The 15,418-nt window shown below is 39.3% G+C and overlaps 1 protein-coding gene across 2 annotated transcripts in view; it reads left to right on the top strand.

Annotated features, from left to right (window-relative positions):
- Window positions 1-15,418, top strand: part of ryk (receptor like tyrosine kinase) — a 309,552-nt gene that overhangs the window by 87,012 nt on the left and 207,122 nt on the right. For both annotated transcript variants that reach the window (XM_060835028.1, XM_060835027.1), the window contains exons 4-5: window positions 4,749-4,883; window positions 10,150-10,218. In XM_060835028.1, coding sequence (XP_060691011.1) covers window positions 4,749-4,883; window positions 10,150-10,218 — 204 coding nt within the window. The remainder of the gene's footprint in view (window positions 1-4,748; window positions 4,884-10,149; window positions 10,219-15,418) is intronic.

The raw sequence follows: 15,418 nt of genomic DNA, 5'->3' as shown, positions 1-15,418 counted from the left end.
GTGAAGGAATGAGTATTTTCTGGACTTTCCAATATAATTTTGTTCATGCCATGTGAGATTTTCGAAAAGATCATGCAAATTCTCGTGTTTATCCAGCCTGTTCAAGTTGTTACTTATAAAACTTGAGAAAAAAAATTTGGATTGGCAATGGAAAAGGTGTGTGTGTGTGTGTGTGTGTGTGTGTGTGTGTGTGTGTGTGTGTGTGTGTGTGTGTGTGTGTGTGTGTGTGTGTGTGTGTGTGTGTGTGTGTGTGTGTGTGTATATATATATATATATAAGTGAGAGAGAGATTTTAATGGGATGGAAAAATGTTGACAATAAGGGACAAAAGTATTATATGTCTTGGAAAGGTTTGGAATAATACTCAACATATCAATAACGGTGAGTAAAGAGCACAATATGGGTTGTTTACGCTGGCTGTTATTCCTCTGTGTAGATTCTCACCTCTTCTGCATAATCTGTCACATTAAAGATTTTTTTCAATTTCTGACAAAAATGATGTTGAGGGAAACAGTGAACAATTGGTGAAAAAAGACTAATGTGAACTTGTGGGCCAATTGCAAAGGGAAACTGAAATAATGAATAGCTAGGCATTGCAGAGCCATGGATAGATTTAACCTAGAAGGATCAGAATTTCAAAAGCTCACAATTAACAGCTCAGGTCAACATGCACACTAATAAGTGGGATTTTGCATCACTGAGAATCTAAAAGCACAGTATTGGGAAAGGTTTGCTAAGGGTACAAGATGAAAGGTACCATTGAAATTCCTGATGAAGGGCTTTTGCCCAGAATGTCGATTTTCCTGCTCCTCGGATGCTGCCTAGCCTGCTGTGTTTTTCCAGCACCACGCTAATCTAGACTCTGATCTCCAGCATCTGCAGTCCTCACTTTCACTTACTATTGAAATTATCAAATCTAGAAGCGTCATAGGCATGGGATGACCTGGCAGTAGTGCTAACCACGGCTTAGTGGTTAGCACTACTGCCTGACAACACTACAGATTCAATTCCAGCCTTGAGCGACTGTCTCTGTAGAGTTTGGATGATCTCCCCGTGTTTGCATGGGCTTCCTCTGGGAGATCCAGTTTCCTCCCACAGTGCAAAGGTGTGCAGGTTAGGTGGATTAGCCGTGCAAAACTGCTCTGTGGTGTCCAGGGATATTTAGGTGACATGGATTAACTATGGGAAACACAGGGTCACAGAGAAAAGTATGGGGCATGGGGGTTGTGGTGGGAAATGGGTCTGGATTCAGTGCTCTTTAGAGGGTTGGTTTGGACTCAGTGGTGTGTTTCCGCACTATAGGAATTCTTCTATTATAAGACTGACATAGCAGCAACTGAGCTGCACATAATTGTCTTGGTGAGTAAATGTGGTCAGAAATGTGGCTTTGACACAGTCGGACTCTGAAGTGATCTGATGTAGCCTCAGGCAGTCTTGAACAGACTGACAGAGTCAGTTGTTAAGGGATGAAAGACAATAGCATTGATCCTTCAGATATTTAATTAGAGTTGTGCAGTTCTGTCAAACTGCATTTTCTCCTTGTGCGATGATCCCAAGTTGTCATATTGCAGCCCCACTATTATGATGTTACATAATATGTATATTAATTTCCAGAACTCTCCAACTATTAGACCCACTCAGTGTAGCTAAATTCCAACCCCAACCCAGTGTGATTGCATTATCAGGTATCTCACTCCAAACTGGTATATTTTGCCCTTTGATCAACAAATTAAACAAATTGCAGCAAATGTTTACATGTATAAAATGTTAAGGTTGCAGGCTAATATCAATAATTGTTTATACTTGTGATATTGATGCAGACACTGAATCTGTGAATGCCATGCTTTCCTGATACTTCATAGAATATAATCATAGAGTCCCTAGAGTGTGGAAACAGCCATTCAGTCCATCGAGTTCACACCGACCCCCTGAAGAGCATCCCACCCAGATGCACCTCCCTACTCTATTCCTTTAACTCCTCATTTTCCATGGCGGATCTAGCTAGCCTATACATTCCTGAATACCATGGGAAATTTACCTTGGCCAGTCCACCTAACTGCATACCTTTGGACTGTGGAAGGACACCGGAGCATAGTTATTCGAATGATTTGGAGATGCCGGTGTTGGACTGGGGTGTACAAAGTTAAAAATCACACAACACCAGGTTATAGTCCAACAGGTTTAATTGGTAGCACACTAGCTTTCGGAGCGACGCTCCTTCATCAAGTGATTGTGGAGGGTTCGATCGTAACACAGAATTTATAGCAAAAATTTGCAGTGTGATGTAACTGAAATTATACATTGAAAAATTGATTGTCTGTTAAGCCTTTCATCTGTTAGAATGCAGTGATAGTTTCACTTCTTTCATGTGTAAATCACAAAACCCTTCTTTTTAAAGTTGCATTCTCGGATTAGCTGCTAACAATGGTGATAGCTAGACAATATGTTGAAGGTGTTAGCCCCCTGTGTTCTCTGTCTATGACCTATGTTTAGATTGATTGTAATCTAACAAATGAGATAACAGTGTTTTACATAAATTCTTGTTATCTCACTTATTAGATTAGAATCAATCTAAACATCAGGTCATAGACAGAGAACACAGGGGGCTAACACCTTCAACATATTGTCTAGCTATCACCATTGTTAGCAGCTAACCTGAGAATGCAACTTTAAAAAGAAGGGTTTTGTGATTTACACATGAAAGAAGTGAAACTATCACTGTGTTCTAACAGATGAAAGGCTTAACAGACAATCAGTTTTTTAATGTATAATTTCAGTTACATCACACTGCAAATTTTTGCTATAAATTCTGTGTTACGATCGAGCCCTCCACAATCAACTGATGAAGGAGCGTCGCTCCGAAAGCTAGTGTGCTTCCAATTAAACCTGTTGGACTATAACCTGGTGTTGTGATTTTTAATTTAGTTATTTGAAAGTTGCATCACAGATAGACAGGGTAGTACACTTGCCTTCATTGATCAGGGTGTAGGAGTTGGGACATCTAATTGATGTTATGTAGAACACTGATGAGACTACTTTTTGAGTCCCGTGTACAGTTCTGGTTGCCATCCTGTAGGAAGGGTATTATTAGTTTGGAGAGGATTCAGAAAAGATTTGCCAGGATGTTGCTGGGACTGGAGGGTTTGAATTGTTAGGATAGGCTGGGACTTTTTCCTAAAGCATAGGAGGTTGAGTGATGATCTTGTGGAGATTTATAAAATCATAAAATGACTACCAAAGGTATTTTGCTTAGGTTGGGGCAGTTCAAAAGTCAGGGGCATATTTTTAATGTGAGAGGAAAAATATTTGAAAGGGAACTGAGGGACAATTTATTCCAAACACAGTGGCTCACATGTGGAATGAACTGCCAGTGGATGTGGTAGATGCAGGTACAGTTGGAAAATTTAAAAGGTAGGTAATAAATAGGAAAGGTTTAAAGGGATATGTGCCAAACACAGGCTAGGTAAATTAGTTTAGTTTAGGAAACTTGGTCAGCATGGATGAATTGGACCGAGAGGTCTGACTCGTGACTTTATGACTCTAATAATGAGATGAGGAATTTCTTCAGTCAGAGGATGGTGAATCTAAGGAACTCATTGCTGCAGAAGTCTGTGAAGGCCAAGTCTTTGAGTGTCTTTAAGATTGTTTCTTAATTAGTAAGGGGAGAAAGAGAGAATAGAGTTGAGGAGCATATCAGCTAGGACTGAATGACCTAATTCTGTTCCTATATCTTCTGGCCTTATGGTAGTCCTCATTGTCGTCGTCATCATCATTGGCACTTCTTTCGCCATTTTAGGTATGGTAGTATATGCAAGAATAATAAAATTATTTAGACTGTAAGACCACATATTATAGAAGCTGAATTAGATCATTTGGCCCATCAAGTCTGCTCCATCATTTGATAATGGCTGACATGCTAAATATACTTTTATAAACACATGATGTTTTCTGAACTTGGTCCAATTCTGGAAAATGTGTTTTGCTTTAGGTTCTTTTCAGTGACTTTATTCCTGAATTTTCAACCAAGCTAAATTCATGCCTCACTGTGCTGCTAACTTTGAGATTGTCTTTTAAGGATTAAAACCAGTGACTGATACGTTGGGGCAAAAAGGGAAACCACTGAACCGTAAATTACTTTTAAGGTCAACTCTTCCTGCCATAACAAGATTTATCTCCAGTTCTTGTTAAACAATTGTGAATCTGAATGATAAACTATGTATCTGCACTAAACTGTTGACATTGAACTCCTCTTCCCTTAAGTTCATGCAAATTGGATACAACCTAACTACTTTTAATGAAAATGTCAGTTTGTTTGATTTCTTTATATCATTTTTCAAAAATCGTGTGTTCACAAATTATAACCATTGACAGGTTGATAGAACGATGTAACTCCAATTAAATATGTGAAAGGCCAGTGCTATCGTCATTTGCTCCCAGTGCAAAGGGTTGTCTAATCCTCATTGTAAGTGCTCATGTCTTCCGCATAGTGTGTCAGTTCAAAGAGTTTTTCTTATTCATGACGGTAATGATATTGAGGGAAACAGTGAACAATTGGGTGAAAAAAAATTACATTCATCCCTTTTTATAAGTTTTATTAACTGACAAACTTTATTATAAATTCAGCACTGACAAATTGTATATTGTGAACTAAAGTCATGATCTTTGCATAATTGTTTACTCTCTCGAGTAAACCAGTTTGACAAGTTAGATTTTAATAGTAAACTTTAGACATTTTTGGTCTTTTGCAGTATTTAGAGTGGACCTGTTATGCACAGGAACATTTGATTCAGAGGTGGCCATGGAAATGCAGCTTAACTTGACTGTTAATTCCTCAAAGAACATCACAGTCCTGAACTTCAAAAGGAGGAAAATCTGTTTCAAAAGTAAGGAATATATCCTTTGTATGTCCTGTATTCCTCATCCTGAGCTATTAATGAAAATTTAATAACATAGTCTGCTACAGTAGATGAAACAAACATTTTTAACTGTTTGTCAATGACCTCCAGTTCTGCACCCAAATAATTGTCTTGTCTGAACTTACTGTGGCTTTATTTTAAAACATAAATCCTTTCCGCGATATCACTAAATAATGTCAGGTCTCCTAACTGATTCTCTCCAATAACAAAAAAAATTGATCCTGAATCACTCATCGACAAATTAGCGATGTTATTCAGACTGTAAAATTGAACTTAGTGATATAGGTCTCTTCCTTGGAATAGTGAAGGTGCATTGAAGATTTGATAGAGGTGTTTGGTGTCATAAAGGGTTTGGATAACAAAGATGCAGAAACAACTTCCAGTGGCAGAAGGGTTAAAAACAGAGGGCACAGAATTATGTATTTGGCAAAGGCAATGTGAGGAAAATACTGATCATCAGTGAAATGTTCATATGATCTGAAATGCACTGCATAAGAGGCTGGTAGAAATTTATTAAAATTTTTCAGACAGTTTAGTAAGCTTGACTTGGTGCTTGCCTGCATTTTTGGAGATTGTGAACTGTTCAAAGTTTGTGAGAAGATTTGTAGCTCGGGTGCTCGTTGTTGTGGTTCTGTTCGCCGAGCTGGGAATTTGTGTTGCAGATGTTTCGTCCCCTGTCTAGGTGACATCCTCAGTGCTTGGGAGCCTCCTGTGAAGCGCTTCTGTGATCTTTCCTCCGGCATTTGTAGTGGTTTGAATCTGTCGCTTCCGGTTGTCAGTTCCAGCTGTCCGTTGCAGTGGTCGGTATATTGGGTCTAGGTCGATGTGCTTATTGATTGAATCTGTGGATGAGTGCCATGCCTCTAGGAAATCTCTGGCTGTTCTCTGTTTGGCTTGTCCTATAATAATAGTGTTGTCCCAGTTGATCTCATGTTGCTTGTCATCTGCGTGTGTGGCTAAACCAATGTAGTGTACAAAATCCCATGCAAGGACTGCACAAAACACTACATAGGACAAACAGGAAGACAGCTAACGATCCGCATCCATGAACACCAACTAGCCACGAAACGACACGACCAGCTATCCTTAGTAGCCACACACGCAGATGACCAGCAACATGAGTTTGACTGGGACAATACTACTATTATAGCACAAGCCAAACAGAGAACAGCCAGGGAATTCCTAGAGGCATGGCACTCATCCACAGATTCTATCAATAAGCACATCGACCTGGACCCAATATACTGACCACTGCAACGGACAGCTGGAACTGAAAACCGGAAGTGGCAGATTCAAACCACTATAAATGCCGGAGGAAAGAACACAGGAGCACTTCACAGGAGGCTCCCAAGCACTGAGGATGTCACCTAGACAGGGGACGAAGCATCTGCAACATAAATTCCCAGCTCGCCGAACAGAACCACAACATTGTCAACACCTTTGTTGAAAGATGGACAACAATCAATTATTCTTATTGTAAATTTCTGATCATGGTACAGAATTAGAGTCCCTTTTTAAATCTGTTAACTAGCAGCAGAATGGACCCTATTAATGCAAGTTTATTCCTCTTTGGTACTTTGAATAACCACTGTTGTGATATAAATGTTCATGTGGTCTTTGCAAGTGAATCCTTCTTTGGCATACTTATTTAACTTCAAATTCCTACGTACCTTCCCAGAAGATTTTTTGCAACAAAATCCTCCTTGGTTAAGCTATAGAGTGACACCCTAATCGAGCTCTGTACTTAACTGCTCAGATGTGGGAAGAAGTGATTGTGAATATGGATCTTTAATGTTTTCCTTTGTGTGGGCAAACATCTACCCTTTTGCATTGTCCATCCCCAGAATATAGACTATGTCATGAGGAGAAGAAAGAGCAGAGATTTTCACAAGGTTTTGTCTCAGTGTATTTCCACCTCTTTTTCACCAGAAGTTCTTTTTAATTGTGTTTTTTTTAAAGTGAAGACCACATTGGGAAATATGGAGTGTTTCCAGTTTAGGTTTCCTTTAAATCAAGGACTGCTAATTAAGGAAATGTGTAACTAGATGTTGAGTGATGATTGCCATTATAATTTATAATTGACTTGGGCGACTGCAGGAGACCATCCTTTATTACAATGGTCAACAGTCATTTTGTCTTGTGCATTGCAATGCAATTGAGTCAGTTAGAACTTTGTCCTGTGGGCTGAATCCTACAAGAAACTGGACTGAGGCTTCCCAACCTCAGATCATATTGAGCTCTTAAAATCAGTTTCTGGCAACGTAATAAAACATTCAAAGATGTTTCACAGGAATATTATGAAGCAAAATTTGTCAGAGCCATTTAATGAGATACTAGGACAAGTGGCCAAATATTTGTCCAGCGATATGATGTGGAGGTGTCAGTGTTGGACTGGAAAGGGCAAAGTCAGAAGTCACATGACACCAGATTCTAATTCAACAGGTTTATTTGAAATCACAAACTTTTGCAGCGCTGCTCCTTCACCAACCTGGTGTCTTGTGACTTCTGACTTTCTTCAGAGGCTTTAGGTGCACCTTAGAGGGGAAAAGAAGTAGTGGAGTGCTTTAAGAGGCACTTTAGGAGTTCAGAGCCTATGTATGACCATTGTGAGTGGTGTGATAAATATTGAAGATATGCAAGAGGCCAGGATTGCAATTATCTCAGGCATTTGCAGAGCTGAAAGAATTTACAAAGATCCCCCCCTCCCCCAACAAGATTGAATCTGAAATTATTTAAAATTGATGTAATATCAAAATAGGAACAACATAAGCCAACACACAGGCTGATGGGCAAACTAAATTTAGTGAGTTTGGATATACTAAAGTTTATTTGAGAACAAACATTACCACTGTGACATTCTTTCTTGATATTCTTGCTAAACCTCAAACCTCACTCCTTTTTTATCTTTCTCTGACTGTCCACTTCAGAAACGAAAACAGTTAACTGAATTAAGTTGGAAAAGCAACAAGGTTTAAATGTAGACCATACCTCATCCACACAATGAACAGCTTCCACTGACTACTAACTTCTGATTCTTGATAATATAAAGATCACAATCCAGTGATCAGTATGCTCTTCCACTCCATTCTTTCTCATGTTTTGTTTGTATTTTGTATTTTGCATGTAAAGGTACATCGTAAAACTTAATTCTGTTCACTGCTTGACAGAGACAAATGTTGATTTTAAAGAAATAAACCCATGGTAATTGTCTCCGACACCCAGAGCCCTTGCTTATGCATTACTATATCAAAACTTCTATCCCTATGTATGATAATTCAACCAAACTATTGGGTTCATGCTTTCTAAAAAGACACACATGGGAGGTCAATGGAAAGGAGGGCATACAGAGGATCAGGAACCTAGGGGGAGAATGGCAATGAGCACTACTCAGATAGAATTAACATGCTTTTGGATCAAAATCGTGAAAAAATTTTTAAAAATTTTTGCTGATAGTTTAAGTTTAACTTGAATTTTCAAATGAATTGTTGGCTTCATGAGTGAGATGTGGGACGTCAGGCAAGAATGTGACTGCTCTGATACTAACTGTATAACACTTGCAGTGATTATTTGCTGAATGAATTGGTGGCCGGAGAGAAAAGAATTGAAGGTGTCTTGATATGGCTTCTTGTGTGAATTGTAGAGAACAAGAGGCAAGTGAGGTAGACAGTGAAGATACCAGAGCTGTAGTCACAGAAAGTACCAGACAAACTAAGATGTCATTTGGTATGGAGAGCAACATTGCCAATGTGATATCTGGGCGGGGAATGTAGTGAAAGATGTAGCCAGACATGAACGTCACATTTACAGGAAAAGTGCCATCACATATTTCCAATTAGAGGTATAAAGTTGAGACAGTCATTGACTGCAAGCTGTTAGTTGCAAGGCTCTTGTTTTCAAGAAAGGCAAAGTACTTAAGATGGGTGAAATAAAATTTGATAAATCAGGAGAGAAGGACCTGTAACCCTCTTGCTGTTTGTAAATACTGCCATTGGATCTTTTGTGTTCTGAGGGGACCGCAGGATTTGATTTAGATTAGACTCCCTACAGTATAGAAACAGCCCCTTTAGCCCAACAAGTCCACACTGACCCTCCAAAGAGTAACCCAACCAGACCCATTCCCTTACACTTACCCCTGACTAATGTACCTAACACTATGGCAATTTAGTGTGGCCAATTCACCCAACCTGCACATTTGTAGATTGTGGGAAGAAACCCACGCAGACACTAGGAGAATGTGCAAACTCCACACAGACAGTCACCCAGGTCTTTGGTGCTGTGAGGCAGCAGTGCTAACCACTGAGCCACCATGCCACCAAGATTTAATATCTTGTCTGAAAGATGTACATTTAGAACATAGAACAGTACAGCACAGAACAGGCCCTTCAGCCCACGCTGTTGTGCCGACCCACTGATTTTCATGTTTGTACCCTCAAATTTCTGTGACCATAAGCATGTCCAGGAGTTTCTTAAATGTCCCCAAAGACCCTGCCTCCACAACTGCTGCTGGCAACGCATTCCATGCTCTCACAACTCTCTGTGTAAAGAACCCGCCTCTGACATCCCCTCTATACTTCCCTCCAACCAGCTTAAAACTATGACCCTGGCTATTGAGGGAAATAGTCTCTGGCTATTTGACGATATCACTTTGAATTGAGCACTGGATTATCAGCCCATGTTTTTGTATTCATGTCTTTGGAGTGGGGTTTGAACCCATGAATTTTTAATACAGAGGTGAGACTGCTATCTACTGTGTTTTAGTCACGCTAATGACTGGGAGTTCATGTTGTGCAGTCAGTCATTTAAAATTATCATTTAGAGCAAGGAGGTGGATTCAGAGAACTTTCTTTATACAAATGATTCTTGGAACATGAAATTGTTTGTCTTGGACTTGTTGAAGTGGTGGCTGTGAAAAACATTGGACGGGCAGAATGGATGGGCTAAAATGGCTAAAGTGGTTTTGTTCATTTTTCTTATGAAAAGCATTATTGTCAAATAGTTTTTTGAAAAGTTTTTTCTTTCCAAGTGAGGTTTGTTTAGGTGTGAAATGTTCACAGTATGTACTTCAGTATAGAATTGCAAGTTCATAACTTGAGCATTTAATTGAAAGCTTTCAGACTGCAAGTCAACTGTAAAATGCAACCCAACAAAATATTTTGTATCCTAATCAATAGGCATTTAATATAATTTTTTAATATAAAATCACAGACAACAGCTTTTGTTTAAATCCCTTTAGAACCTGAACCGGAAGAAAAATCTCCTATTTACCCAGGCAAAAACAGCAGCAAAGATGGACGAACTGCTTGTAAGTAATGATTGGGAGATGGTTGACTGTTGTTGAAAAAGACAAATACATATTTCCCAATCATCAAAAACAATTGGAAAGCTTAAATTTATTTCTATAAATATTCTACAAATCTACAAAATGCTCTTTGAAGGAAATGTTTCAAGTTATTCACTTGAAAAATAATCTTGCTGCAAATATGTCTGTTATAATTTGACAGAATATGCCTTTGATCCTACGGGGAAATTGACAGAATCATTTCAGCCAGGAAAAGAGATTCTGGAATATTATCAATAACTGGACTACTAGCTGACCTACTATATAGATCATACTTGCCTTAAATCTTTGCTTCTGAAACATACTTGTTTTTGATAAATTATAGAACAAAGAACATTACAGCCCAGGAATAGATCCTTCGGCCCTCCAAGCCTACACCCGTCCAGACCCTCTATCTAAACCTGCAGCCCATTCATGTCCAGATACATCTTAAGTGATGCTATTGTTTCTGCCCCCACTACATCCGCTGGCAATGTGTTCCAGGCACCTATCACCCTCTGCGTGAAGAACTTTCTACGCATATTTCCCCGAAACTTTCCCCTCTCATTTTGAACTCGTGACCCCTCGTAATTGAGTCCCCCACTCTGGGGGAAAAGACTTCTTACTATCCAACCTGTCTACACCTGTCATGATTTTGTAGGCCTCAATCAGCTCCCCCCAACCCAATCTCCTCCTTTCTAATGAAAATAATCCTAATCTACTCAATCTCCCCTCATAGGTAGCACTCTCCATACCAGGCAATATCCTGTGCACCTTCTCCAAAGCATCCACATCCTTTTGGTTATATGCTGCCCACAATTGTACGCAGTATTCCAAATATGGCCGAACCAAAGTCTTATACAACTGTAACATGACTTGCCAACTGTTGTACTCAATACCCTGTCTGGTGAAGGAGAGAATGCTGTATGCCTTCTTGACCATTCCACTGACCTGTGTTGCCACCTTCAAGGAAGGTAACAACCAGAGCTCTCTGTACATCAATTTTCCCCAGGGCTTTTCCATTTACTGTATAGTTAAATATATGCTGTACTAAATTATATCCATGTCTGAACACTTTAACAGACATTTTGTTATTAAATTGCATATATGAAACCTTTACTTTCTCATCAAAAGAATGAAAATGGGAAGGAAATATGTATTTAAAATAAAACACATTCATTATATAACAACCATATAATTTTAAAATTTTCCATATTTGTGGACTGAGATAGGCAAAGGATTGTTTTAAAAATGAAGGATTGTTGAACCATGGCTGCACGTTTTAAAAGCAAATTACCTAACACTGATTGTAAGTGCAATTTACACTGCTTTTTGTTCAAACAGTGGGAAAATCTAATGAAAGCTTTGCTAGAACCAAGGGATGTATTTGAATGGAGATTTGGTTTCTGAATAGTGACCAGTTTTGGATAATGAAAGCCTTCTGCCTGCTAACAAATTTTGTGATTGGCTGTCAGGACACTAAACAGTTTATGGATATGAATGTTTAGGTCAGAAGCCATTGAATCTCGGGAAAGGAAAGAGCTGCCTCTTCTCTGCAGTAAAAATCACCTCAAGCCTAAAAAAATCCAGTTTATTTCCCTGATCAGTTGCTATATGCTGTGGATTTTAACTAATACATCGGAGACCTTCATAAATGTAAGCCAGTCACCCAATGCCTTATGCAAGCAGCTAAAAGTACGTGGAAAGGGAAGATTGAAGACAACTAAGATCTGACAAGCCAAAAGAATCAGCTAAGCCATCTCTGTTGCGAGGGACCATAGAACTGCTTTGCCAGTCATTCCCTCTGCCATTCACATTCTTGTGCTTTTTGTCTCGGTATGTATAGGGGGAGTTTTATAAGAAGATTAGTGTATTACTAATAAAGTTGTTTGTCAATGGTTCATTATCACTTACCTGTAGCTAGAATCTATTTATAATAAATGGTAATCACTTTAAGTACGGAAACTAAGTCCATGTTTTCTGTCAATCTAGGTCTCAAAGACAGGTAAATTAGGGAATTTTGCACACCTTTTTAAAAATCTTTGACTTCTGTAATGACTCCTGGAATAGCTGACCTTTATTTTCAGCATGATATCCCAGTGAAGTGTAACATTGATCTGTATTGTACAAATATTTTAGAGCTTGGGAACTTCAATTCATGGTGTTGCTGGCTAGGCAGGCATTTATTGCCCATCTTGAATTGCCCTAGAGGAAAGTGGTAATAAGCTACCTTCTTGAACCACTGCATCCCTTGGGCAATGTAGGGCCACCCACGTTTGAAATGGGATTTTGTGATTTTGATCCAATTACATTGGATCCTGTACAGGATCAAGCTTCTTGAGTCTTGTTGGAGCTTCATCCATTCAGGCAAGTAGAGAATATTCCATTGCGCTCCTGGCTTGTGCCTAGTAGATGTTGGCCAACCTAACGGTTGTTAAAAAGTATATTACTCACTGCAGAATTTCTAGCCTCTGATTTACTCTTGTTGTTACATTAAGTTAAAGTTTCTGGTCAGTTATGTCCATTGTGGAAAATTCAATTGTAGTAATGCCATTGAGCATCAGTGAGTAGTAGTGAGCTTGGAGATCATTATTGCCTGGCATTTGTGTGATATAAATGTTACTTGTCGGTTATCGGCCCAAACCTGGATGTTGCCCAAGATTTGCTGCATTTGGACATGGACAGCTTCAGTATCTAAGGGGAGCAATATGAGGGGAAGCATTCTCTCAGCATTCACCCTGTCAGTTCCCTCCAAATCCTGAATTTCAATAAGATCACCTCTCATTCCTTTAAGATCAGATGATACTCCATGCTACTTAGTGCAAAATAAACAAGAAACAGATGCTCAATTTCTTCTCCACATACTAAAAAAAATGAATTCACTCAACCTTGCTATATTCCAGGAATGCAAGCTGTGTTCATGGGGTTGTATCCTCTTAATTAAAGACTTTGAGTTCTAGCAATGCTCTGATAAATCTCTCTGCATCTCTTTGAAAGCAAACAGTTTCTTTTTGAGGTGTGGTGACCAAACTGTTCAATTTTCTCCAGATTTGGTCTTTGTAAAGCTGTGCTTCCACCAATTTTACGTTCTGGCCCTTGAGTCAGAACAACTAACTTTTGTTGTTTGAATTGTTTTTGTACATGACTATATTTTAGTGATAGTGTATATAGACCCCGAAATCTCTTTAACCCTCAAATGTTCCTGGCTTTTCATCATTTAAAAAATACACTGATCGATTTTTTTAGGTCAAAACATATGACATCACATTTGGTTGCATTACAGTCTGTCAGCCATAGTTTGCTTAGTTAACGTTAAAGCCTCTGACTATACTATTACCATACCAAGTCTGTGTCATTAGTCAATTGAGTACATACTTTCTTTTTTACTAATTATACTGGTAATAAATATTGTATACATTTTCAGCTGCAACACAGATTGTTGTGGCCAAGATTCTTCAAATTCATTAAAATATTCACTAGCCTTGCTCTCTGTTCTTTATCTCACAATCAATCTCCTAGCTAGGTCAATAATTTCATGAATTTGAAATTTGTTCAATAGTTTCTTAAGTGGAATCTTTAGAATGTCTTCTAAAAGTCCAAATAAGTTAGAAAAGATATTTCCATCAGCAATTGGAACTATATAGGGGATGCAGGAGTTCACTGAAGAAGGAGATCAGGAGGGTGAAAAGGGGATATGAGATAGCCAAGGCTCAGAAGATTAGAGTGAATCCAAAGAGGTTCTCTAGTATATTAAAAGAAAAAGAAAAAACAGAGAGAATAAGACCCCTCAAGGACCAAAGTGGACATATGTGTGCAGAACCACAGGAAATGGGAGAGGTCCTCTCTTCTGTGTTTACTGTGGAGAAAGACATAAAGACTTGGGAACTTGGGGAAGTTAATGGTTATACCTTGGAGACAGTCCATATCCCAAGAGAGGAGGTGTTGGACATATTAGAATATATGAAGGTGGATAAATCTGCTGGTCCTGTTCAGGTATATCCAAGAACACTGCGAGAGGCCAAAGAAGAAATTGTGGAAGCCCTGGCTGATATTTTTGCATCATTGTTTGCCCTAGGAGAGGTCCTGAAAGACTGGTGGGTAGCAAATGTTATACCCTTATTTAAGATGGGCTGCAAAGAGAAACCTGGGAACTATACACCAGTAAGCCTAACATCTGTGGTAAAGTTATAGAGTCATAGAGATGTACAGCACGAGAAGGTTCTGAGAGATAAGATATACATGCAATTGGAAATACAAGGTTTGGTTAGGAATAGTCAGCATGGCTTTGTGTGTGGGAGGTCATGCCTCACAAATTTGTTCGAGTTCTTTGATGAAGTGACCAGAAAGGTTAATGACGAAGTCTGTATGGATTTCATTAAGGTCTTTGATAATGTTCTGCATGATAAGCTGCTTTGGAAGGTTAGATTACATGGAATGCAGGTGGAGCAGAGAAATTGGATACACAATTGACTTGATGGTGGTAAGTAGACGGTAATAGTGGAAGGATGCTTGTCGGAATGGAGGCCTGTGACTTTTGGAGTACCTCAGAGGTCAGTGCAGGGCCCATTGCTGTTTGTTATCGAGATGAGATTTAGATGAGAATGTACAAGGCATGTACATGTTTGCAGATGACAGTAAAATAGGAGGTATCTTAAACAGTGAGGAAGGTTATCAGAAATTGCAACAGGACCTTGATCACCTGGGGAAGTGAGCTGAGAAATGGCAAATGGAGTTTAATATCAATAAGTACAAGGTCATACATTGTGAAAGGTCAAATCAAGGCAGAAAATTCATGGTGAATGGAGGGCCTTAATGAGTGTAGTGAAACAGGGGGAGCTTGGAGTTCAGGTGCAAGGTTCTGTGAAAGTGGAGTCACAGGTATACATGGCAGAGAAGAAGGCTTTTGGCACACTGGCCTTCCATCAATCAAGCCAGGCAGCATCCAAGGAGCAGGAGAATCGACGTTTCGGGCATGAGCCCTTCTTCAGGAAAAGATTCCTGAAGAAGGGCTCATGCCCGAAACGTCGATTCTCCTCCTTGGATGCTGCCTGACCTGCTGCGCTTTTCCAGCAACACATTTTCAGCTCTGATCTCCAGCACCTGCAGTCCTCACTTTCTCTTCCTTCCATCAATCAAGGCATCGTATATGGAAGTTTGGAAATAATGTTGCAGTTGTACTGTTGGT

This window comes from Hemiscyllium ocellatum, chromosome 13 (assembly GCF_020745735.1).
Source record: "Hemiscyllium ocellatum isolate sHemOce1 chromosome 13, sHemOce1.pat.X.cur, whole genome shotgun sequence".
Classification (NCBI taxonomy): Eukaryota; Metazoa; Chordata; class Chondrichthyes; order Orectolobiformes; family Hemiscylliidae; genus Hemiscyllium; species Hemiscyllium ocellatum.
Note: the sequence above shows the minus strand (reverse complement) of the source record. Positions and strands in the feature narration are given on the sequence as shown.